Source organism: Barbus barbus (assembly GCF_936440315.1).
Source record: "Barbus barbus genome assembly, chromosome: 9".
NCBI lineage: Eukaryota > Metazoa > Chordata > Actinopteri > Cypriniformes > Cyprinidae > Barbus > Barbus barbus.
The window spans coordinates 4,441,796-4,467,841 of record NC_136737.1 but is presented as its reverse complement, the minus strand read 5'-3'; the positions used below and the strand labels follow the sequence as shown (position 1 = coordinate 4,467,841).

The 26,046-nt window shown below is 35.4% G+C and overlaps 1 protein-coding gene across 1 annotated transcript in view; it reads left to right on the top strand.

Annotated features, from left to right (window-relative positions):
- Nucleotides 1-26,046, top strand: part of LOC306875464 (fibrillin-2-like) — a gene marked incomplete at its 5' end in the record, with an annotated part of 73,740 nt that overhangs the window by 17,561 nt on the left and 30,133 nt on the right. Inside the window, 23 exons of the mRNA XM_079426044.1 lie at nt 1,450-1,575; nt 4,496-4,621; nt 8,423-8,575; nt 12,068-12,274; nt 12,356-12,496; nt 12,705-12,824; nt 13,720-13,845; nt 14,121-14,243; nt 17,685-17,960; nt 18,078-18,131; nt 18,208-18,333; nt 18,478-18,603; nt 18,689-18,808; nt 19,306-19,443; nt 19,952-20,002; nt 20,095-20,220; nt 20,448-20,675; nt 21,877-22,002; nt 22,543-22,671; nt 23,683-23,808; nt 24,273-24,398; nt 24,490-24,612; nt 25,648-25,773. Of these exons, the coding sequence (XP_079282170.1) occupies nt 1,450-1,575; nt 4,496-4,621; nt 8,423-8,575; nt 12,068-12,274; nt 12,356-12,496; nt 12,705-12,824; nt 13,720-13,845; nt 14,121-14,243; nt 17,685-17,960; nt 18,078-18,131; nt 18,208-18,333; nt 18,478-18,603; nt 18,689-18,808; nt 19,306-19,443; nt 19,952-20,002; nt 20,095-20,220; nt 20,448-20,675; nt 21,877-22,002; nt 22,543-22,671; nt 23,683-23,808; nt 24,273-24,398; nt 24,490-24,612; nt 25,648-25,773 (3,123 nt within the window). The remainder of the gene's footprint in view (nt 1-1,449; nt 1,576-4,495; nt 4,622-8,422; nt 8,576-12,067; nt 12,275-12,355; nt 12,497-12,704; nt 12,825-13,719; nt 13,846-14,120; nt 14,244-17,684; nt 17,961-18,077; nt 18,132-18,207; nt 18,334-18,477; nt 18,604-18,688; nt 18,809-19,305; nt 19,444-19,951; nt 20,003-20,094; nt 20,221-20,447; nt 20,676-21,876; nt 22,003-22,542; nt 22,672-23,682; nt 23,809-24,272; nt 24,399-24,489; nt 24,613-25,647; nt 25,774-26,046) is intronic.

The window sequence follows — 26,046 nt, the reverse complement described above, 5'->3', positions numbered from 1 at the left end:
GTCTCTCTTTAATTTAAGATATTCTTTTCCTCCCCTCAATATACAACATAAGCGACAGCTCCAAGTCTGGCCTGGATTTGCCCAAAGACGGAGTGCTTTTGCAAAAGTCTGTCTGGCTGAAGTACAAAGCGCACACATGTGCATATTCGGGCGGGAGGATTTGCGTACCGTGCAGCTAGCTTTCCAGAGTCTTTTTGTGTTTGACGGCATGGAAGAAGTTATTTTCAGTCTATATTAGTAGACAGAAGCAATGATTTGGTGCTTATTGGATACAGATTGAAGGTCTGCGGATGTGCGTATCAACATAAAGAGACAGATAAATGCAGTGCTAGCCTGATATGTAAGCGCTGTCCAATCCAGACAATACCGAAGATCTGTAGTTGTGTTATGAAGTCGGAAAATACCCAGACAGTGAGCTAACAAAGATGATACATGTGTTTAACCCTCTCATAGATATAAAGTGACCTACGAGAGATCCTTAAACTGAGCGAAACCCATTATTGAGACCCTATTATGTCTCAATTTAAGAGCTTTGGAGCCAGATTTACTAAACAGGGCAATTAGAGCGCAATTACTTAAAAGCGCCGATGTTAGGGGAAATTTCTGCATGTGATTTACTGACAATGCGTGTCATTCCCATATCATTCCCACAATGCCCAGCACAATCTACCGCCTGCTTTAAGACATGCTTTTATCAGGTGTTAAACAATGGCATATACGAGTACGATATACGAATACGAGTAATTTGACGAGTGCAAATGTTAGTAAATCACGTTGCGTGATTCATTTTAATAGTCTCCTCCCATAAATTTGATGTCTGGCATATTCAATAAGGTGAATTGCAAAAATAACTGTCCACGTCTTTTCAGCGCTAATTCGTCAGTGCGCGTATTTAGTAAATTCTTACAGTACTGCTTTAATGCCAAAAGACGGTTTGTGCTGGCGCAAGCTGTTAGTAAATATGGCCCTTAAATGCCGCTGTTGCAGTAGAAGTTAGTATTTCCTTTCCGAACAAAGCCGGGTTTCTTTTGCCTTACGGAAAATTCTGTGCATCGTTTACTACATAAAAAGACGGCAAAAAGATCCAGTTTTTGGGCTTCATTGAGAACTAATTTCTGTGTAAATCAATTGTAAAGTCCGTCCTAATGTAAACGGCATCATTTAATTAGTTGAACAATTAAAAAAAAACAAAAAAACCTGCTACATTTTGTGTAAAAATTCGTACCTCTTTTGCAGTCAGATCGAATAATAAGGAATGATAGAGCTTAACTTCGTTGAAATTTCTTCCAGGTTGGATGTGTTTATTGGTAGCGAGTTGAGTGCAAGATGCTCTGGTTGTTTACTGCATTTTTGCAAAAGTACTCTAAAAACTAACAAAAATGTATTAAACCATTTGGTATAGTTGTGTTCAAACTGTGTTTGCTTACTTTCTTCTCTTCATTTTATTAGACGTGGACGAGTGTCAGGCCGTCCCAGGACTATGTGCTGGAGGAAACTGCATTAACACAGTGGGCTCCTATGAGTGCAAATGTCCCGCGGGTCACCGGCAAAGTGAGACCAACCAAAAGTGCGAAGGTACGTCACTTACTGCACAAAGTCCAAACCACACAAGCTATCAGAAAACAGCACAAGAATGATCTCAGTCCTATTCGTAACTTGTAAATGGAAAAAAAAAGTTGAGTCACACACTTCGACATTGTACGCTTTCCGAGTTTTGGATATGCATGAAATGTTGACTTCAGATCTGAGAATCCAGTGAGAATTGCCTGGAATTGGCCTACATGATGGTTTATGCTGGTTTCTAGTTTAGCTGGTTGACTGTTTTCAGTTTTTAACATTAGACAGTGCTGTTTGGGTGGAATTTAAACAATGCCGAGTGAAAACAAACAGGCGTGTGGTAAAGCGGGGGTCTGTGGTTCTTGGATCCAAGCCTGACCTTTAGGAGGATTGAGATAAAACCTAAAGAGAGAGATAGTGGATCACAGCTATTATATACCAGATGGGTCAGGTTATTTCTTATCTACCACAGTATTATGTTTCAATTTAGTCTGCTGTTTTGGCATTACAATACTGGCGCAAAATGCAAGTGAATTAACAATAGTGCAAATGGAGAAAATGGGCAGTATTAACAAATAAAGTAAAACAATAGGTGTAAAAATATGAATTTTGAATAAATGTGGTCTTGAAAATGCAGTACAACTGAACAATAGTAAATAAATTAAATATTTCTCAAGTAAAGTATTTCTTCATATAAATATTTCTTAGGTAAAAGTATTTAATTTTATTGGATTAAAATGAATTAAGGAATCGAAAAATCTTTTATATATATTTTCAATGTAATTTTAGTTTTTATAAATATTATGTGCTTGTCGTTTTATTTATTCCTTTTTTATGTTTTTGTTTTTTTACATCTATTTGGCTTTAATTCTATATTTATATATAAATCTATATATTTTAACACTATGTTCCTACTTTAATTATATTTACTAGTTTTCTTAATTAGCACTTATTTTATTTCAGTTAATAACCAAGGCAGCATTTCCAATTTGTTAAATTTTCATCTTATATATTTATCATTTTATTTCAGCTAAATAAATTTTATTTATTGGAATTTGATTCTGTTTATTTCTATTTTTAATTTTATTATGTAATTTTATTTTACACTTGCGCTATTTATAAAATAAATGTATTAAAAATTATATTTTATTTTACACTGCGGTTTCATTAAAATGTGTTTTATAAATGTCAGCATTGATTACAGCTTGCATTTTAATGAAAAGAGTCCTACCTGAAGTAAATGACATTCCTCAGAGGTTGTTTTTATCATGGCTCCATTAACTTGATGTAGGCTTGATTTATGTTTCATTCGAGAATCTACTTTGTCTCAGATGTTTGTCATAAAATTCCTGAGTAGGAATACTAATAGGCACAAATGAGTAGTTGATATACAGCAAGAGTACAGCGCTGTAAATATTCAGAGACACATTTATTTGCTCATAGATGCATCTGGGAAGCAAGAAACTGTAAAAGTGAAAACGCTTACTCTTGGCTTAATCTTATTGGTGTCTAGGAGAAACAACTGAGATCTCAGTTTCTACATTTTCACTTCTCGTTCAAAACTTTAAGTAAAGAGTTAAGTATGTAAACCAATAGAATTCGACATACTTCCAGTAAGCCAGACGTAGGGAATTCCAGCCCTTAAGGTTATTAGTTTAACTCCTAATCACATTTTGACCCCGAATGACAAGGCCATGACTAAAATGAAGGTTTGGAGAAGATGCAGACCTCTGTCTGAAGGCTACACCCAAGCAGCACTTTTCCTCGAGCTGTAAATGAGATACTCGAGTGATTACTAAAACACCCTGGACTATGAGTCTGAAAGGCTGGAGTTCGATGGAAAAGTGCTGCTCTTTTTTCTTTGAAGCTGCGTGGAGGGTGGGAAAAAACCCAGGTGGTAGTTCTGTGGGGCGAGGAGGGGCGCTTAATTACAAGACAATGGTGTGGTGGGAAAAGTCTTGCCCCGGGCGAGGAGGTACAGCACTTTCTGACTCTCAAGAGGAGACTTACAGAAGCCAGGAGCTCATTTCAGAGAAAGTCGCTCTAGAAATCTGGAAATAATTAGCATGAAAATGCACATTTAAAGATTCCTGCTGGACTTTGGGTTTAGCAGAACTTCTTATATTTAGTGATTTAGGGTTCTTGATTTGTTGATTTGAGTTCCTGAGATGAGAAGACAAGCTTCTTTGGACGTTTTTAATTGAATTTTAAATTAACAGTTTCTTCTGTAACATTGTAAGAACTTTGTAACTCACTACTTGTAAAAACTTTAAGTTCTTATGTCACGTTTTTTTCAGAGAAACAACTGCATCTGCAATGCAAAAACCCAAAGAAGTGTTCTCCTCCTAACATATGAGGATGCAAACACACTCCAGCAGTCATTTGTCAATCCGCCCTGAGTAAAGTCTAGTCCCACTTTTGGGGCTCCGCTGACGAGCGGGTTTGTTTTGCCGAGGTTTTTATGACTTCAGCAGGGCCGTTTTCAGCTGCTGTGGGACACCGAGACTCCTGGTTTCCACACACACATCAAACACGTAATCGCTCGTCATGCTCTTCCCACATCCCGCCTCAATCTCATGCGACAAACCCGACACACAGCATCCGCATATAATTTTACTAAATTGCACGTGTGTATAAATATAAGAACAACACGCAATAAAAACCAAGAAGTCTCGTTACCATCTGTCAAGTTTCGCTTTGAGTTCTCGCCCGTACGTTACCATGAGGAGGTGGATGAAGCCAAGATGCAGTTTGAAATAACAAATGAGATCTCTTTGTTTTCTTAATTGTTGCTCGCATTGTAGAATCCAATGAGATGTTTCTCCTAAAAAAAATGTGTTGGAGTTCATACTGTTTGGTTTCTACTATAATTCCTGTTACATCAGCATCTTGAAATGTTTTACAACTCTTGGAAATGAATCATTGTGTTGTATTTTAGATATCGACGAATGCGCAACCATTTCTGGAGTCTGTGATGGCGGGGAATGTACCAACACCGCCGGCAGCTACGTGTGCACCTGTCCGCGGGGATACGTGACCAGCACAGATGGCTCCAGATGTGTCGGTGAGACACTCTCATCCACACACACAAACACACATGCACGCCCACGCGTGTTCCCGTGACCTTACAGTCCTGGGTCGCATCCGAGCCGTGCGTCATATTGCTTGTATGACTCATGGGATGAACTTGTGTGTGGTCAACCGCTTCAAGCCCTGGCAAGTGTGCTTGTGTGTATATAAGCCTGTATCTTCATCTGCAAACGCGACAGAACTGTTGTTTTAAAAATGTAAATAAACCTGGATGAGTAAGTGACGTATTTAAGGTCAAATCTGTAATTTCTGCACCACTAGTGGCGCCAAACGAAATTGAATTTTTTTGACGTAAAAAATTCTGCTAATGGCGCAGAAGCATTTACGTTTCCAAATTAGTTTCTCATTTTGAGATCTTAACATTTTTCATTGTCAGGATTTGCTCGTTGTGTGTTCGTGTTTTTGTTAACATCTCGCAAATTTTGGGGGGAATTTCTATTGTTAGCTAACTTAAAATAGTCAAAAAAGTTCTTCTGTAGCATCATATAAACTGAATTGGTTTCTTGTTTTGAGAATTAACATCTTCCAGTGTCAGTAGTTACTCGTTCAACGTTCATGATTTGTTAACATTTTGCAAAAAAAATTATTTCTGTAATATATATTAATATTCAAAATATGGCTAAAAGTTCTTCTGTAGCATCATATGAATTTAAAAAGGTTATTTTTTAATGAATTCACAAGAACTTAGAATCTTTTTAATATTTGAATTGGTTCCTTGTTTTGGGAACTTAACATTTTTCGTGTCGATTTACTTTTATGCTCAGGTTTTTTTAACATCTTGATATATATATATTAACATATATATTTACATTTCTGTTGCTAGCCAACATAAAATAGTCAGTCCATTTTTTGGTATGTTAATGTTTGTGCTAATATTTTTTGGTTGGCTTTTCTTTTTCAGAAAACATAAAATTGTCAGTCCGTTTTAGCGAAAGATAGCCAAAGGTTCTTCTGTGGCATCATAAGAACTTTGAAGAACCGTTAGGTTCATAATAAGAATTTAAAAAGATTTTATAAGAATTTCATCATAAGAATTTAATTAATAGAACTTAAAATGTAATTATAAAACTTAAAGACTGCAAACCTTTAATGCTAAGGATTTAAAAGAGTTTATAAGAATTTAATTATAAGAACTTATGAATGTTCTCTTATGTTATTGGGCTGTAAAACCCTTTTAGAAACTTTGTGTTTGTGAAGCAGCTGTCTTGAAAACTCAGCCAGGTGTTGCGTGGTTCAGTGCATTTCAGAACAACACTGACACGAAAAAATCTAATTTTGCTGAAGTACATGCTTGCGTTATGAAATTGATTAAAAAACTGTGTAGTCTGACATCCCTTGGATAAAAGAGGTCATACTCGCGCGCATCTTACAATGATTGTTGTTTTACCAAAAAAAAAAAAAAAGTTTGTTGTCATAATCTTTCATCAAAACATTCTGGGAAACACAAGCATAAATCATTTCTACATGTTTATTTGTAAGAAAAATATATAATGCACTTGGTTTCACAAATAATTTATTTTCTCTGTGCAAATTAAAATATTTGGGGTAAAAGATTAATGTGTAAAGATAATAATGTTAATCTTATTATGACTGTTGTTTTCAATAAGAAAAAAATCTAAACATTCTGGGAAACACATGGAGAACACATTTCTGCATAAATTGGCATTACGAAAAATGTTTGTAAAACCAATTGTGGTTTTGCAAATAATGTTATACAAATGATACAAATGAAAAATGTTCAGGTAAAAGATGCCATATTCATGCTCATCGTACAATTATTGTTGCTTTCAATAAGAAAAAAATTGACGTCACAAAGGTGAAATGCACAGGCAAATGTAAATGTATTTAAATGTGATGCTGTTACTCACTGTCTTTAAAAACGCAATCCAAACAGACTAGTCTTTCTTTAGTTTGAGACTTCAGTTTAGTTACGGAGAGAGTTTGTTGGTTTCTTTTGGCGAACAGGTCTCGCACAGTCTCATGCGGTCTCGGGGGATCAGTCGCCAGAGGACAACGGTGACAACAGAGTCACATGGATGCTATTTCCTCCTGCTAACATTCCAGTACAGTGAGGCAGAGGCACTGTTGACTCTGGCGTCGCCTCTGTCTTTTCTCTTCACTGTCCATTTCTCTCACACTCCCTTCTCTTTTTATACACACCGTCTTGAGTTTCTCACTCCTGCCACCCCATATGTCTCTCGTAACCCCGTGATCTGTCAGGTCTCCGGGTGCAAATAAAGAAACGTGAGATATCGGCCCTGGATGACGTGTTGACGTGGCCTTCATTTGTTCCCAGAAACCCGTGTGGATTTATGGCAAACGTTCACTGTACATATGGCTCCCTTCATAGTGGAGAATGCCGGCAGCCCTTGTGTTTTTCTACATGTTGACATACATTAAAAGACGCTAGGAAGCCAAAATGGTTTTGGGAGCATGATGTCATGGGAGAATGTTCGAAAGTTGACGTGAAACCAAAATTGACTTTTGTAATTGTGCGCAATTCATCAGTGCATGTTATTCTATTAGTAACCAACAACAAGCTATTTAGACATTGTTTTAGGCTAGAAACCAAAGGCGGTGCAAAATTTAGTGGTATTTTTGCGTTGGTGCTTTGTATCGCACAAAACCAGGCCGTGGGGAGTCATTTAGCCTGACGCTAATCAGCGTTAATGCACTGCGGGGCCCCAATGCGAACACAAAAAAAATCTCTCTTTGAGGCTCGAGAGAAGGTCTGGTTCCAATTGAAGCCAGTTTCCCATCACCACGCTTGCGAAACCCACCCTGCCCCCCTCAGGCCGGGTCGATCCCAGGAGGCTGTAGTTCGGGAGTGTGCGCCTGCAACCTCCAACCGAAGGGTTTCTTATGTTCGACGTAATTGGCTGAGATTACTCCACATGGACTTGATTTATGGCTAAGTGCTGGCTCATTAGCCGAGTTAATCGACGTTTCACTCTCACCCCTCTTTCGCATGGTTCGCTCATGCTAATGTCGCAGTGTACGCACCCTATCGCAACCAACCCCCCTCGTTGACCTTGACTGAGTGAAACGTCCCATCTCAAGTCTGTGTGCTTTTGGTCCTCTAGTGGCTTTCTCAGGCTCCCACTTCATAAATTAACTTCCTACTAGGGGACCGTGTAAAAGGGCACGCATGGACCTGACTTCCTGCGAAGTGCAACTGTACATGCGAGAAAGGCTTTTGTGGTATTCAGAGTTAATAAATTGGTATAAATGTCATCACTTTTGGCAATTCGAGTCAAAAAGGGGAGTTAAAATAGTTTTTAATATTATTTCCAGGTCAATAACTACGTCCCAAATGATACACTATACATTTATACACTACTGTATGTACTCAACCATGTAGAGTATGAATTTTATAAGGTTATTTTCTCATTGATAATCAGTCTAATAGCCCCTCCCCTTTTGCAACGTAATTAAAGCTGCAACAGAATGCCTTAAGTATCTAAAATTCCACACAAGTGAATCATTTAAGAAAGTCATTTAAAGTGCACTTATTAGTTTTGGAATTTTCAGTGTGAACACACTACTCGCACTATTTATACTACAAAACATCATAGGAGAGTGCAAAAGTACTCAATTTGGGACGCACTTATTGTCTCTTACTTAAAATGAAAGGCCAAGTTGAGTGCATTGCATTGTGGGATACAGTATACTGTCATTTCATACTGCTCATTTTGAAGAAATTCAAATTTTTTACAGTATGCATACTATGCAAAAACAGTAGCATTTCTGATATCTCTCTCATTCCCTCTCACAGATCATCGGATTGGTACGTGTTTCTCGTCTTTAGCGAACGGCCGCTGCGCGAGTGAACTGTCCGGTCAGTACACCAAGATGCAGTGCTGCTGCGACACGGGCCGCTGCTGGGCACTCGGACACATCCCAGAGATGTGCCCCGTCAGAGGATCCGGTGAGTGGGCTAATGCTAATCACTAGCGTTACAACTAAGATGTCAAACATCACTGTTACTGTTGCTAATGCTAGAAATTTGAACGTTGTCAGGTGCTTTTTAGAGTTTTTAGTCAATATTAGATTTGAGGTGAATGGCTGTATGCTAGCATATGCCGAAAAAATATTTAAATGTATATACACATTTAAAACGAGCTTTTTAAAACTTTTTTTGTTTTGTTTTTAATCCACGTCTGTTAGCTTTGAGGCTACTGTCTGTATGCTAGCATACTTCAAAAAGATATTTAATTTATATACACATTTTTTAGTTGTTTATAACTTTTTAAAGCCTTTTTGAAGTTTATAGTCCATGTCTGTTAGCTTTGAGGCTAACATCTGTATTTTAGCATACTTCTGCAAGACAATTAGCATAAATACACATTTTAAAATTGTCTTTTTAAAACTTTTTTTTAGAACTTTTAAGTTTTTAGTCAGCATCTATTAGCTTTGAGGTTATCATTTGTATGCTACTTTAATTAGCTTTTTAGAACTTTTTGTCCACGACTGTTAGTGGCTAACATCTGTATGCTAGAACACTCCTTAAAAGATAACATATATACATCAAAATTAGCTTTTTAGAACTTTTAGTCCACGACTGTTAGTGGCTAACATCTGTATGCTAGAATACTCCTTAACAGATAACATATATACATCAAAATTAGCTTTTTAGAACTTTTAGTCCACGACTGTTAGTGGCTAACATCTGTATGCTAGAATGCTCCTTAAAAGATAACATATATACATCAAAATTAGCTTTTTAGAACTTTTAGTCCACGACTGTTAGTGGCTAACATCTGTATGCTAGAATACTCCTTAACAGATAACATATATACATCAAAATTAGCTTTTTAGAACTTTTAGTCCACGACTACTAGTGGCTAACATCTGTATGCTAGAATACTCCTTAACAGATAACATATATACATCAAAATTAGCTTTTTAGAACTTTTAGTCCACGACTGTTAGTGGCTAACATCTGTATGCTAGAATACTCCTTAACAGATAACATATATACATCAAAATTAGATTTTTAGAACTTTTAGTCCACGACTGTTAGTGGCTAACATCTGTATGCTAGAATGCTCCTTAAAAGATAACATATATACATCAAAATTAGCTTTTTAGAACTTTTAGTCCACGACTGTTAGTGGCTAACATCTGTATGCTAGAATACTCCTTAACAGATAACATATATACATCAAAATTAGCTTTTTAGAACTTTTAGTCCACGACTACTAGTGGCTAACATCTGTATGCTAGAATACTCCTTAAAAGATAACATATATACAACAAAATGAGCTTTTTAGAACTTTTAGTCCACGACTGTTAGTGGCTAACATCTGTATGCTAGAATACTCCTTAACAGATAACATACATCAAAATTAGCTTTTTAGAACTTTTAGTCTACGACTGTTAGTGGCTAGAATCTGTATGCTAGAATACTCCTTAAAAGATAACATATATACATCAAAATTAGCTTTTTAGAACTTTTAGTCCACGACTGTTAGTGGCTAACATCTGTATGCTAGAATACTCCTTAAAAGATAACATATATACATCAAAATGAGCTTTTTAGAACTTTTAGTCCACGACTGCTAGTGGCTAACATCTGTATGCTAGAATACTCCTTAAAAGATAACATATATACATCAAAATGAGCTTTTTATAAATTTTAGTCCACGACTGTTAGTGGCTAACATCTGTATGCTAGAATGCTCCTTAAAAGATAACATATATACATCAAAATTTGCTTTTTAGAACTTTTAGTCCACGACTGTTAGTGGCTAACATCTGTATGCTAGAATACTCCTTAAAAGATAACATATATACATCAAAATTAGCATTTTAGAATGTTTAAGAGCTTTTTTGATGGTTACAGTCTATGTCTGTTAGCTTTGAGGCTAACATCTTTATGCTAGCATGCTTCCTAAAAGATATTTAGCATGCATATTTAAAATTAGCTTTTTATAACTTTGAGGTTTTTAATCCATGTTTGGTATCGTTGAGGCTAACATTGGTATGCTAACATACCCCTAAAATATATTCAGCATATATACACATTTAAAATTAGATTTTTAGAACTTTTTGAAGCTTTTGCTTCTGAATAGCGATAGCAAGTAGCATAGTTCAAGAAAAGTCCAAACTTCCTTTTTCAACAGGAAATACAGAAATAAAACTATTACATGCCATCTTTTGTGGTATTTTCAATGTAATTCTGAACTGCACAGATTTTAAAGTACATTATGATGCTGACATGATAAGCTGAAATGAGTGTTGATTCTTCTCGTACTGTATTACAATAAAAACATCATTCAAAAGAAGGAATTTCTTTAGATGTGCGAGCGTTTGACCTTTATGTAGCGCTCTTTGAAGAATCACTCAGACATGCTGTACCTCACCACAAAATCACGATAAATACATGTCAGGTCAGCAAAGCGATCGTACCTCGGGATAATAAAACGCTCTCTTTCATTCCCACGTCTTCACACCCGTGTGTTTTACGCTCTTCCCTCCTCTTTGACACCGTCGTGTGTCTTCCGCAGGAATGCATGAGCCGAACGGCTACCAAATCCTCATTTTTTCTGCTTTTGTTTAATGCGCAAGCAAAGCTCACGTTGCTCTTTATTTCATTGTTTTTCAGGTATTTAATGTTTTAATGAAGTAAATCTTTGTTTATATTATCTATATTTAATGAAATTATTTAACATGTTTAAAAAATATTATATGATATATAATATATGTATGAAATTGTAAAAAATTATTTAAAAGTCTGTTCATCATTTTAATGTTTTTCATCTGTTGAACAAACAAGCAGGTGCTTGTACAGTATATATAATCTATATTTAATATTTAAAATATTACATAACATATATATATATATATATATATATATATATATATATATATATATTTTTTTTTTTTTTTTTTTTTTTTTTTTTTTTTTTTTTTTTTTTTTTTCATATTCATGTCCATAAAAGTCTATTCAAAACTTATACATTGTATATTATTTTAGTGTACGTAAATAAAATTGTATATAATAAAATAATATACAATACATAAATAAAATATATAATAGCTAAAAACAAATATAGGAATATACGTAGACTTTGCAATAAGTGTATATATATATATAGTTTATTGCAAAGTATGTTGTAATTTCTACGTTTGGTCCTACTTTAGGTGAAAACTATTACATTTAAATATTATTTCAATATATATTATGATTATAAAAATACATAATATCATTATAAGTATATATCATATAATATATAATAGCATTATTTAATATTAATATTGAAAAATAAAAATTTTATGGTTGTTCAAAAAGTTTGCATTTAAAGTAGGAATATACACAGGAATTTCTGCAATTTGCAACTTGTATAGTATAAATTGCTATATATTTCCATCTCCTTGCAATTGGTATAGTGTAAAAGCATCTTTTGTTCATTTGCAGATGAATACAGGCGACTGTGCATCCAGAGGCTTCCGTTTGCCACCGGTAACGGCGGCGGCATCATCCACGACGGCAACGGCGGTCTGAACATCGGCAGCTACGGCAAAGGTCCTTCACATAATGGAAATGGCGGCGGCTATATTTACGGCGGCGAGCACACCATCATAAACGGCAATGGAGGCAACGGCGGCCAGAAGATTCAGATCAGTGAGTGGAAGCTGCCAGCTTTTCCCTTCAACTAACCGTCCGAAGCTAAGAACTCAATGGTGTTTTCCTGTTTGTGCTCAGGCCAGCTGAACGAGACGACCATCGACGTGTGCAAGCATTTCACCAACCTGTGCCTGAACGGCCGCTGCATTCCCACGCCCACCAGCTACCGCTGCGAATGCAACATGGGATACCGGCAAGACGTTCGCGGGGAGTGCATCGGTAAACCTGTGCATTCATCTTTCAGTCAAGAAAAGTCAGTGTTTTGAATGCTGGCATGATGTGAAATGTCCTCTGCTGCCATCTGTAGGAGATTTGCTTGACTTCCACAGGCCTGAGAGTTATAAACAGCAGATTGTGTCAATATTTTAGCACACATTATTGATTAATAGTGTTAATGGTCTCTTATACATCTGCTTTCTACCCTCAGATGTGGATGAGTGCGTTAGTAACCCGTGTGTGAATGGAGACTGTGTCAACACACAAGGATCGTATCACTGCAAATGTCACGAGGGATACCAGGGAACTCCCACCAAACAGGCCTGCATTGGTTTGTGGCATGATATATGATTATATTATATCATTTTATTGTCTTGTGCTCCATGCCTACACTATTATTTAATTTTTATTATTATTAATTTAGTTTATTTATTTTTTTCGCTTAAAATACAAAAACTGCTTATATTCTACATAAACCGTGAATGCATAATATTTACATTTTAACTAAGTAGTTAATTTTATATGACCCATTAAAATTTTAATGGAGGCAAGATGGCTAATATTACTATAAACAACTTATTTTAGTAATATTTATTACCATTAGTATATTTCACTTTTCAGTTTAGTTTGTTTTAGTAATTTTTATGTGCTTATTTTTTATATATGTTTATGTCTTCTTTATAACTTTAAATATTTATATCTTATATCTATGTGTTTATATATTTTTTATAATATTAAAATTTATATATAGCTTTAATTTATTTCAGTTTTATTTTTAGTCACTTTAATACTTCAACTTAAACTTGCTTACGTCAACCTTAACTTCAATTAAAATTTGTTATATATATATATATATATATATATATATATATACACATACACATATATATATATATATATATATATATATACACACACACACACACAAACATTATACAATTCATATTTATATTTTATCAAATATTATATCAAGTATTTATATTTTATTTCAGCTTTATTTCAAAAAATATTTTAAAAGGTATTTTGCATTACACACTAACCAGAATTAAATCTAACAAATAATATCACTGTGCTCTGTATCCTGCACACACAGCACTCAAATGTCAGTTTATTGTGAATTATCCCTTTTTAATGAATGTAATGATGAAAGTCAGCACAACTTCACTTCACACGGCCCAGCGCCCTGTGTGTGGACAACTGTAACTAATCTGTTCCTGTTGCTTCAGACATTGACGAGTGTATCGTGAACGGTGTTATGTGCCGTAACGGACGTTGCGTGAACACAGATGGAAGTTTCCAGTGCATCTGTAACGCTGGCTTTGAAATCAGTCCTGACGGGAAGAACTGCGTCGGTAAGCGCTTAAACGAAAACTCTGAACTACATAATATATATAAGTTTTTTATGTTTCTACACTCAGTATTTTTAAATATTTTAAATAGAAACACAAAAGTTGATGATTCAGCTGTTTGACTGCTAATTATTTGATAATATACTATAAATCCTGCATTAAAAAGATTTAAAATTGTTAAAATGTTTTATAAATCTCTTTTGGAGTTTGGTGTGGGTGGAGGGTGATAGAAGGTCAACATAAACATTTTTAATTAATCATTTTTTCTTGTCCTCTAGATCATGATGAATGTGCCACCACCAACATGTGCCTCAATGGCATGTGCATAAACGAAGACGGAAGCTTCAAGTGTATCTGCAAACCTGGATTTGCGTTGGCACCCAATGGACGCTACTGCACTGGTGAGCATATTTGGGATTCACTTAAAACGATTATTAAACCCCAACATTGTTTAGAAACTTAGAGTCTATCTATACGCTATATTTCAAGTCTTCTGAAGTTACATGAGTTTTATGTGAGAAACAGGCGCTAAATCACTAAAAACTAATTTAAGTCAAGTCAAGTCAAGTCACCTTTACTTATATAGCGCTTTTTACAATGCAAATTGTGTCAAAGCACTGCACAAAACCTTGGGAGAAACCAGGCTCAGTCGGGGGCAGTTCTCCTCTGGCCAAACAAACCAGCAGTTCAGTTCCAAACTGCAGCAAGTCAGATTGAATGGGCTCAGCTGGTTCCAGTGGTCTTTTCCGATGGCTGTCTAAGTGGCGGGGTCCTCAATGGGGATCTGTCTCTGGCGTTCATCCAGGCGTTTGGCCTCTGCCTACGATCAGGGACACATACGTCATCTCCCGGCGCTGATCCTCCATCTCAGGTGTTCGGTCATCTCAGATCATGTAATGGTTGGATCCGGACTGAAGTTCTGTAATTCCTGGCTGGCAGAAACGTAGAGACAAGCAGAGACATGATTAGCGTAGCTGCTGTTCCATCTAAGCAAAAATAAATTGTTCAACCCAAGCTAAAGAATAATAATAATGTACATTTGATCAGATATAACTGCAGTACAAGATTATAAGATGCATTATGTGAATGCTTGGCTAAAGAGATGTGTCTTTAATCTAGATTTAAACAGAGAGAGTGTGTCTGAACCCCGAACGTTATCAGGAAGGCTATTCCAGAGTTTGGGAGCCAAATGTGAAAAAGCTCTACCTCCTTTAGTGGACTTTGCTATCCTAGGTACTACCAAAAGTCCAGAGTTTTGCGACCTTAGGGAGCGGGTTGGATTATAGCGTGGTAGAAGACAAGTTAGATACGCAGGTGCTAAACCATTTAGGGCCTTATAGGCAAGTAATAATAATTTGTAAATGATACGGAACTTAATAGGTAGCCAATGCAGAGACTGTAAAATTGGAGTAATATGATCATATTTTCTTGATCTGGTAAGAACTCTAGCCGCTGCATTTTGGACTATCTGTAGCTTGTTTATTGAAGATGCAGGACAACCAGCTAGCAGTGCATTACAATAGTCCAGTCTAGAGGTCATGAATGCATGAACTAGCTTTTCTGCATCAGAAACAGGTAGCATGCTTCGAAGCTTGGCAATGTTTCTAAGATGGAAGAATGCTGTTTTTGTAACATGGGAAATATGATTTTCAAAGGACAAGTTGCTGTCTAAAATAACACCCAAATTTTTTACTTTAGAGGACGTAACAGTACATCCGTCTAGTTGCAAATTATAATCCACGAGATTCTGTGTGCTGTTTTTTGGTCCAATAAGTAATATCTCTGTCTTATCTGAATTTAGTAGGAGGAAATTATTGGTCATCCAATCTTTTACACTTTTTACACAATCTATTAGCTTAGATAGTTGAGAAGTTTCATCTGGTCTTGTTGAGATATATAATTGAGTATCATCAGCATAGCAATGAAAACTTATCCCGTGTTTTCTAATAATATTTCCAAGGGGCAACATGTATATTGAAAATAGCAGAGGACCTAGGACAGATCCTTGTGGTACTCCATACTTTACTGGTGATAATTGAGATGACTCCCCATTTAAATGAACAAAGTGGTAGCGATCAGACAGGTAGGATCTAAACCATCTTAAAGCCTGTCCTTGAATACCAATATATTTTTGTAATCGATCTATGAGTATATTATGGTCTATAGTGTCGAACGCAGCACTAAGATCAAGTAATACTAGCAACGAGGTGCAGCCTTGATCTGAAGCAAGTAGTAAGTCATTCGTAATTTTAACAAGTGCAGTTTCTGTACTATGATTGGGCCTGAAACCTGATTGAAATTCTTCATGGAGATCATTTTTTTGCAAAAAGGAGCATAATTGAGTAGACACAACTTTTTCTAAAATCTTTGACATAAACGGAAGATTTGAAATGGGTCTGTAATTTGCCAGTTCATTAGAATCTAGTTGTGGTTTCTTAATAAGAGGCTTAATAACCGCCACCTTGAATGGTTTTGGGACGTGACCTAAAGATAACGATGAGTTAATAATATTGAGAAGCGGTTTTTCTGCTACGGGTAACAACTCTTTCAGTAGTTTAGTAGGTACAGGATCTAATAAACACGTTGTTGGTTTAGATGCACTGATAAGTTTATTTAGCTCTTTCTGTCTTATAGTTGTAAAGCACGGCAGTTTTTCTTTGGGTGCGATGAATGAAGCTGAAATACTAGACGCATTAGAATCTACATTTGATATTGTATTTCTGATGTTATCTATTTTATCAGTAAAGAAATTCATAAAGTCATTACTATTAAACTGTGAGGGAATATTTAGATCGGGCGGTGTCTGTTTATTTGTTAATCTAGCCACTGTGCTAAATAAGAACCTTGGATTGTTTTGGTTATTATCTATGAGTTTGCGGATATGCTCTGCCCTGGCAGCTTTTAGAGCCTGTCTATATCTGGACATACTGTTTTTCCACGCAATCCTAAAAACTTCTAATTTAGTTTTTCTCCATTTGCGCTCAAGAATACGAGTTTCCTTCTTGAGAGAATGGGTATAACTGTTGTACCATGGCGCAGTACGTTTTTCTCTAACCTTTTTCAATTTACACTTGCGACATCTTAAAAATCATTGGTTCTTGCATCGGTAGGACATTTGTCGATGTCTTTAATGATCAAAATTGAAGTCGTTATTCTCTGAAAACTATTCAATCTCATTTGCGTATATTTGCACATCCATGGCACGTTTGACGTCAATAGCAAACAGTCGCAAGACGCAATAACCAATGACATTTGACATCATTAATGTCAAAACCGGTGCCTCAAAACATATATCGCTAGTTTTCATCTCAGTGACGTCAAATGTTGCACCTTGTCACTGGCGTCATTATTTGTTATTGATGTTGATCTCTAATGGTTCACGCCATTTCCTCATTCGTTAATCTCTGACAGACATCTAGGAATACCTGATGTCGGGCATAATATTAATCTATACACTATATTCCAAGCATTCTGAAGTCAAACGATAATTTTTGTCAGAGAAACAGACGCTATCATTTAAAATCACATTTCCAATTGCGCATTTTTTCAAATTTGACGTCAGATCTGGCGACACACATTTTGAGACATCTTTGGTTCTTACATCTGATGTCAATTGTGAATGATTTGACTTGTTATTCTCAGAAAATTGTTCCCTCGTTGAAACTTTTAAATCTCATTTGCGTTTGCGTATATTTGTAGATCACATTTGATGCAAGTCATGTCAGTGATATCAAATGTCATAAACTGCCACATCCCGTGACCATCATTGACATCATTATTCTTTATTGACATGTTGTTCTCAAACGCCTTGTGCTATTTCCTCCTTCGTTTCATTCTGACAGACATCGACGAATGCCAGACCTCGGGCATCTGTATGAATGGGCGCTGCGTGAACACCGAGGGCTCATTCCGCTGCGAGTGCCCGCCAGGACTAGCCATAGACGTGGACGGCCGTGTCTGTGTGGACACCCACATGCGCACCACCTGCTACGGCGCAATAAAGATGGGCACGTGTTCGCGTCCGTTCCCCGGGGCGGTGACGAAGTCGGAATGCTGCTGCGCCAACCCTGAACATGGCTTCGGAGAACCCTGCCAACCCTGCCCGGCATTCAACTCTGGTAAACCACAACGATACACCTTCCAGTCGCGAACAATCCTTTAATATTAATGCAACATATGTTAGCGTTGTGTGCATGTGTGCTAGCAGGTGGCTAACGTTGTTTGTTTGTTCGTAGCTGAGTTTCAAGCGGTGTGCAGCAGTGGACCTGGAATCACCACAGACGGGCGAGGTAAGTCTGTTTTCGCTAATTTGCTATTCGTTTATGAATGCTAAATGCTAACAGACTGCATTCGGTTTCTTCGTAGACATCAACGAATGTGCTTTGGATCCAGACATTTGTCAAAACGGCATCTGCGAGAACTTGCGTGGGAGCTACCGTTGCATCTGTAACATCGGCTATGAGTCCGACGCTAGCGGCAAGAATTGCGTGGGTAAGTTGTGTTAACTTTTTTTATTACGTAACTTGTTGATAGCAAAACTTAGCTTTAAAAGACTTCTTGTACAACACTTGCTCTGAAATCTATAAGTAGTAGTTGTGTTTGATCAATTTTGTTAACTTTTTGCATATCTTTCAGACATTAACGAATGTTTGGTGAATCGGTTGTTGTGCGACAACGGCATGTGTAGAAACACGCCAGGAAGTTACACTTGCTCTTGCCCCAAAGGATTCTCCTTCAAAGCTGACTCTGAGACTTGCGAAGGTTTGCTTATGATTTTTTTTTGTAAATTTCACATAAAATTATATACATTGTTTTTTTCTTTCTTACCTGTCGTCCTTTTGTTCAGACATCAACGAATGTGACTCCAACCCTTGCATCAATGGCGTGTGCCGCAACGTAGCCGGTTCCTTCAACTGTGAATGTTCCCACGGCAGCAAACTGGACTCCACCAACACCGTCTGCGTAGGTAAGTACGAAAAGTCGTTTTAGGCTAACAAGTGTTTCCATGGTAACAGTGAGATTGGTGGATTTCTTATGGATATTTCATTGGCTATTAAATGTGTTTTTTAAAATGTTTAAAATGCAACTGCTAAATACACAACCAAACGCTATTTAATACACAGCATTAGCATAGTGATGTGCGTGTCAATGTTGATTTTATTTTTAGAAGTAACCGAACAGTATTCTGTTACGTTTAAGCTATTATTTTCTAGCCAGGCGGTTTTCATTCTTTGTCTGAAACCGAACGTCGTTTGATTGAAACTAATGGAGTATGAAGGCAATAGGTCGCACGTTTGTGCTTGCAGGATGAATGCCCACTGCGATCCCATCCCGCTAGAGATGGTTTTTATATATCTGCAGAAATGCAATGACTCTCCTCAGGGGAGCCGCTCCAAATGTCAGAATGTCCATTTGTCATTGTCATGCTTTTTTGGTTCACTTTCATGTATTTGCTCCATGCAGACAGCATGAAAGGAACCTGCTGGCTAAACATCCAGGACGGCCGCTGTGAGGTGAATATAAACGGGGCCACGCTGAAGTCCGAGTGCTGCTCTACACTGGGGGCGGCCTGGGGAAGTCCATGTGAACGCTGCGAAATTGGTTAGTTCATATGCAAAAAGCAATATGCTAAAAAAAAAAAAAAAAGGCTTGTTTGGTTACATAGATAATTGACTAATTGACTTTTAAATAATTATATTTATTTATTGTAATTGTATTTACGTTAAATAATAATTATATTTTGTGTGTATTTTATATAAGCTTTGCCAATTTGTTTACAATTTATATTAATTGAATTCATTTTATTTAATTTAATAAAAGATTATTGCGAAACTTTTAGATAAATAATTATATTTATTTATCATTATATGATTTATATTTAAATAATTAGTTTTTTTTTTAAATAATAGCTTATTTGTATTTATTTATATGAATTAATATTTATTAAAAAGAATAATGTGAAAGTTTTAATGTTTGAAAAAAAAAATGTAAAGTCAAATTTAATTAAGCCAAAATGTAATGTATTAATGAATAGCTACATGAACCAATGTTTGCTTTAAAGACAGTCTTTAACACAAAAAATAAAGTTTTTGACATGTATTTTCTACAGATCCTGCCTGTTCGAAAGGTTTCGGTCGCATGAAGGGACTTGTGTGTGAAGGTACGTGTTACCCACAATCCTTTGCTGCATTAACCATAGTATCTATCTAGAGTTTTGCATGACGATGCATCCCGTTTCTGCTCTGTCTTTAGATATTAACGAGTGCGAGGTGTTTCCGGGTGTGTGCACAAACGGACGTTGTGTGAATACGCAGGGCTCGTTCCGATGCGAGTGTCCAGAGGGACTTACGCTGGACGGAGCCGGACGAACATGTGTTGGTATGGAAACATTTTAGTTTCTCAAATTATTTATTGCTTTAGTTGATTTATTGGTTGCAGACAGCATAATACATCAACATGAATATGTTTTTAAACCAAAAACAGAAACTGTCAACCTGATTTATGACTTTGAAGGGACAACTGATCCAAAACAAACCATTTTTTTGTAACTAACAACATGTGCGAATCAAACAGTGGTGATTTACAGTGGTCTGTGTGCCCTGTAGACATCCGAAGTGAGCAGTGTTATATGAAATGGGATGAGGACGAGTGCGTGGAACCGTTACCGGGCCGATATCGCGTGGATATGTGCTGCTGTACGGTGGGAGCGGCATGGGGCGTGGACTGTGAGGCCTGTCCTAAACTAAACACGCCTGAATTCAAAACCATCTGCCCACGGGGACCCGGAATCGCCAACCGAGGAGACATCCTGACAGGACGACCCTTCTACAAAGGTGCAGCGTCACAGCTGTTTGTCATTTATTCATAAGGATGAACGGATATGGGACTTTTGACCGATATGATACCGATATTTATGTAGTTTTAGCCGATAAATGATATTGGTCGATATTATAGTGTTTATAACATTGAAAACATTGTTAGAAAAAAAATATTGGCTTCCAATATCAGCTAAATGTGACCAATACCGATAATCTATTATCTGAGACAGGTATTATGGCTGACATTATAAATCTGTTTATTTCAGTACTTTTGAAAACTGACAATTATAAAACTTTTATTATAATAAATTTAATATATTATATTAATAAAAATTCTATATGCAATTTATATATTTTATATCATAATATTTAATATATATTATAAAAACTAAGCCAAATTATCCTTAAAAATAATAAAAATATAATTAAAAAAATATATAAAATGTGATAATATATTTAAATATATTGTTACATTGTTACCTAAAACATTCACATTATCCTTTTTTTAAATTGAATTAAAATTACAATACAAATGGACAATATATAAGGTATAACAAAAATTTGAATTATTTATAAAATAATAAAAAATAAATATTTGTTACCTAAAACTTTCACTAAATTGCATACAAATTGACAAAATATATAAAGAATTATAATTATTATTTCAATATAAACAATTTTAATAAATAAATATAATTATTTGTTACCTGAAATGTTCACATTAATCATTTTACAAATTTAAATAAAAATTAATTTAATATAAATTATACAAATTAACAAAATGTATATAAAATAACTAAACAATTACAATTATTGAAATATAAACGTAATTATATTACATAATGTTTTTTACATTGAACTTATGAAATTAAATAAAAATGTGTTTAATATAATTTATACACAAATTGAACTTTAAAAAACTTTAAATTATAATTATTATTTAAATATAAATAAAATTATAATAAATAAATATAAAGATTTATTTATCTAGACAAGAAAATAAGTATTTTTGGTATTTTATAATAATAATAATAACAACAACATTTTATTTATTTGACAATTTTTGGTTTTCTGTGCATTTTTCTGCAATTTTGTTCCCAAAGTATTACTAGATTACAGAAACACTTACAGACACAGAAAGTCAAATTTGTGGTATTTTCTTTAAGGTTTTTATCTGTGTTGAATAATGAGGTTATGATCCTGTGTTTCTCTGCAGATGTGAACGAATGTAAGGTCTTCAAAGGCCTGTGCACTCACGGGACGTGCCGAAACACCATCGGGAGCTTCAAATGTCGCTGCGACAGCGGCTTCGCCCTCACCATGGAGGAGAGGAACTGCACAGGTCAAACATCAAACACTAAATCAAACCTAGCATTGTTTCACTGCACGGCTCACTAGAGCTGAGATGATAAATTGATGCAGAATGGATTCATGGATTTATTCTGAGATCTTCCGAATGCATTCAGATTCTTTCTGGAGTCTATTCTGAGCTTAGATTTTAACAGCAGATGGTGCTCTACTCTAGTTTTTATGCACACACTCAAATGCTGATGAAAAGAGCGCTGTTGCGTTCGGCTGAGTCTGTAATTTCACCTCGACTCGGAATGTTTTTATGACGCGAAATTAATGCAAACATAGCCCACTGTGAACACCCTTTTAATTCGCTTCAACCTTTTCAAATTTTATGAATGATTATTTTAGGTTCGAGTGTAAGGATTTGGAAACAAGCAGAGTATTGCTGTTTGTAAAGCATGCAGCGCCATCTGCTGTTCAAAACCAAGCTCAGAATCGACTCGAGGAAGAATCGCGATGTTTTCGGAAAATCCCAGTATCCAATATTTTCCGAGCCCTACCGCTCACGCTGTTCCCCTCGCTCCCGCAGATATCGACGAGTGCACCATCTCTCCGGACCTGTGCGGACACGGCGTCTGCGTCAACACGCCCGGCAGCTTCGAGTGCGAGTGCTTCGATGGCTACGAGAGCGGCTTCATGATGATGAAGAACTGCATGGGTGAGACTCCATTCATGTTAATGTTATATATATATATAGTGCTGTCAAGCGATTAATCGCGATTAATCGCATCCAAAGTAAAAGTTTTTGTTTACATAATATATGTGTGTGTACTGTGTATATTTATTATGTATACATAAATATACGCACATGCATGTATATATTTTAGAAAAATGTTGTTAAATATTAAATATATTTATATATAATATGAAATATAAGAATATAAATATATACATGTAAATATTTTCAAAATATATACTGTATGTGTGTGTATTTATATATTCATAATAAATATTCACAGTACACATACACATATAATGTAAACAAAAACTTTCTGCATGCGATTAATCACGATTAATCGCTTGACAGCACTACTTTTATATAAAAATGTAAAACATTAAAGTTAATTGTTAATGTTTTAGATTTTATATACTCAGTTAAAGTTTTATCCATTAATTAATATTTTATATTTTCGCCTATTTATTAATATATAATATGCAATGTAAAATAATTGTATTTATTAATTTATATATAATACTTTATAATTTAAGGTACTTACGTAATACTTTATATTTTATATTACAGAAGTAAATAATAATAATTATTATTATTACCATTTAAATACAATGGAAATATATTTGTATATTAAAATTGGAGTATAGTGCAATGTATTCTATGGCATGACTTTTTTTTACTTATTATTTATAAATTTATATTTATAAATTTTTCTTATTTTTTTATCAGTTAATTAATATTTAATTAAAATAACTGTATTTGTTAATTATATTTAATTAATAAGTTTACTATTACAGAAATAGTATTTAAAAATACATGTCATATGTATTAATAAATAATAATTAAATATTATTATTATTATTATGATGATGAGTGAAATGTAATAGGAGTGACTGTATTATAGACATATTAAATTGAATTTAGAGACTTGAACCCTGGACGTTCTCCTCTGCCTCTGAAAGCCTGTGTGTCACAGCGTCTCTCTCTGTCGCACAGACATCGACGAGTGCGAGCGCGAGCCCCTGCTGTGCCGTGGCGGGACGTGTCTGAACACCGAGGGAAGTTATGAGTGCGACTGTCCTCCGGGTCACCAGCTGAGCACAGAGGCCTCGGCCTGTGAAGGTACAGACCTGCTGAGCTTTACTCTAGTGGTGAAAACATTGGATAAAATAAATAATCTGAGGGTAATTGTGTATAATTCACTTTCAAATTTGTATACATTGTTTTATAATTTACAAAACATTTGTATAATTTTACTAAATTAAAATGTATTTAATGATTTGTCTTGTTATCCATATTTTAAACATGTAGTAATATTTCATATCTTTTATCAGTTTATTGATAATTGTATTAATTTAATTTATAAAAAATATATAATTGTATACCTATTATTATATTAATGTTATACCTATTATAATTTGAATATAATAGAAGTGACTGTATTATAGACATTTTAGAATTGAATTTAATTTGAGAAGCTGGCAAAAAATACTGTTGTACAGTGCATTTAAAATTAAATGTGATCGTATTCAAATGTGTCCCGACAATCTTTATCTCACACGTTAATTATTATTTTTCCCCCTCAGATGTGAACGAGTGTCAGCTGAGTAGTAACCTGTGCAGGAACGGTCAGTGTGTGAATATGGTGGGCACCTATCAGTGCTCCTGCGACACGGGATACCAGGTGACGCCCGACCGACAGGGCTGCGTGGGTGAGAAACCTCCACCGACATCCACACGTATCAAACTAGCAATCAAAAATCAGTGCATCAGCTATAAACGTGCATCTTCTCACTTCCACAGACATCGACGAGTGCACCATCATGAACGGCGGCTGCGATACTCACTGTACAAACTCGGAGGGAAGTTACGAATGCAGCTGCAGCGAAGGTTACGCGCTCATGCCTGACCTCAGGACCTGCGCCGGTAACACACACACACACACACACACACACACTAGAGCTGCACGATTAATTGTTAAAAGATCGCAATCTCAAATTCAACCAGCCACGTGATCTAATTTCTAAATAATTCGCTCGTGTCTATTAATAATACTACTAATAAATAAAATAATACTACACAGTATTATTTCTGTCTTACAGTCATTCATATAATCACAGAAATACTGGGATGAAAGCTTATAGTTCGGATATAAACATAGTAACGATCAAAATAGAGCAAATCATCTTTTGAAAGTAACTGGCGCTTCAAATAACGTTTGTGTCGATTGCATTGTTTCTCCAGTGGGTGGCGACAATTGAATATTAAAAACTGTATTTGAGTCATTCATTCAAAAGATTCGTTCAAAAACACTGATTCATCCAGTAATAAAACAAGTGAGGTATTTATTAGTGAGTCATTCAAACTATTTTTTTTATAATTGAAAAACAAAAAATTGGTGTATTAAATATATTATATTTTAAATGCATATATTAGGCCTATATGTGACCCTGGACCACAAAACAGGGTCTCCATTTTGCTTTCCGTTGATGTATGGTTTGTTATGATAGGACAATATTTGGCTGAAAATCTGGAATCTGAGGGTGCAAAAAAATATACATATTGAGAAAATCTCCTTTAAAGTTAGTTCTTAGCAATGCATATTATTAATAAAAAATTAAGTTTTGATATATTTATGGTAGGAAATTTACAAACTATCTTCATGGAACATGATCTTTACCTTTGATACCTTTATCCTTTTTTTTTTTTTTACCTTTATCCTAATGATTTTTGGCATAAAAGAAAAATTGATCATTTTGACCCATGCAATGTATTTTTGGCTATTGATAGAAATACCGAAATAGAAAATAGAAATAGAAATACACTTTTAAATAGCCTGCAGCATTTGATATTTTGTCACATTATTTTGTTTAGTTCAGAATCATGGGAGAATCGAGCAGCTCTAACACACACACACACACACACTGTTCCTCTCAGACTGAGCCTCGTCTCTCCCCGCAGACATCGACGAGTGTGAAGACACGCCGGATATCTGCGACGGCGGCCAGTGTACGAACATCCCCGGAGAATATCGCTGTCTCTGCTACGACGGCTTCATGGCCTCCATGGACATGCGCACCTGCATCGGTGAGACTAACCTGAGTTCAGATGTGTGTGTGTGTGTGTGTGTGTGTGTGAGAGAGAGGATAAGAAACTCAATTCGTATACATTTGTGTGTATATTACTCTTAAAAAAATAAACATCTTCAAATAATTTACTTAAATAATTGTACAGTATCCTTGATTTATTTCATGAATTTATTTGTAAGAATTATTTTTGTGTAATTTAACTAATAAAAATGAGTAGTAAATTAATTAATTCAATAATTTTATATATTCGTTCTTAGTAACATTGATTTAT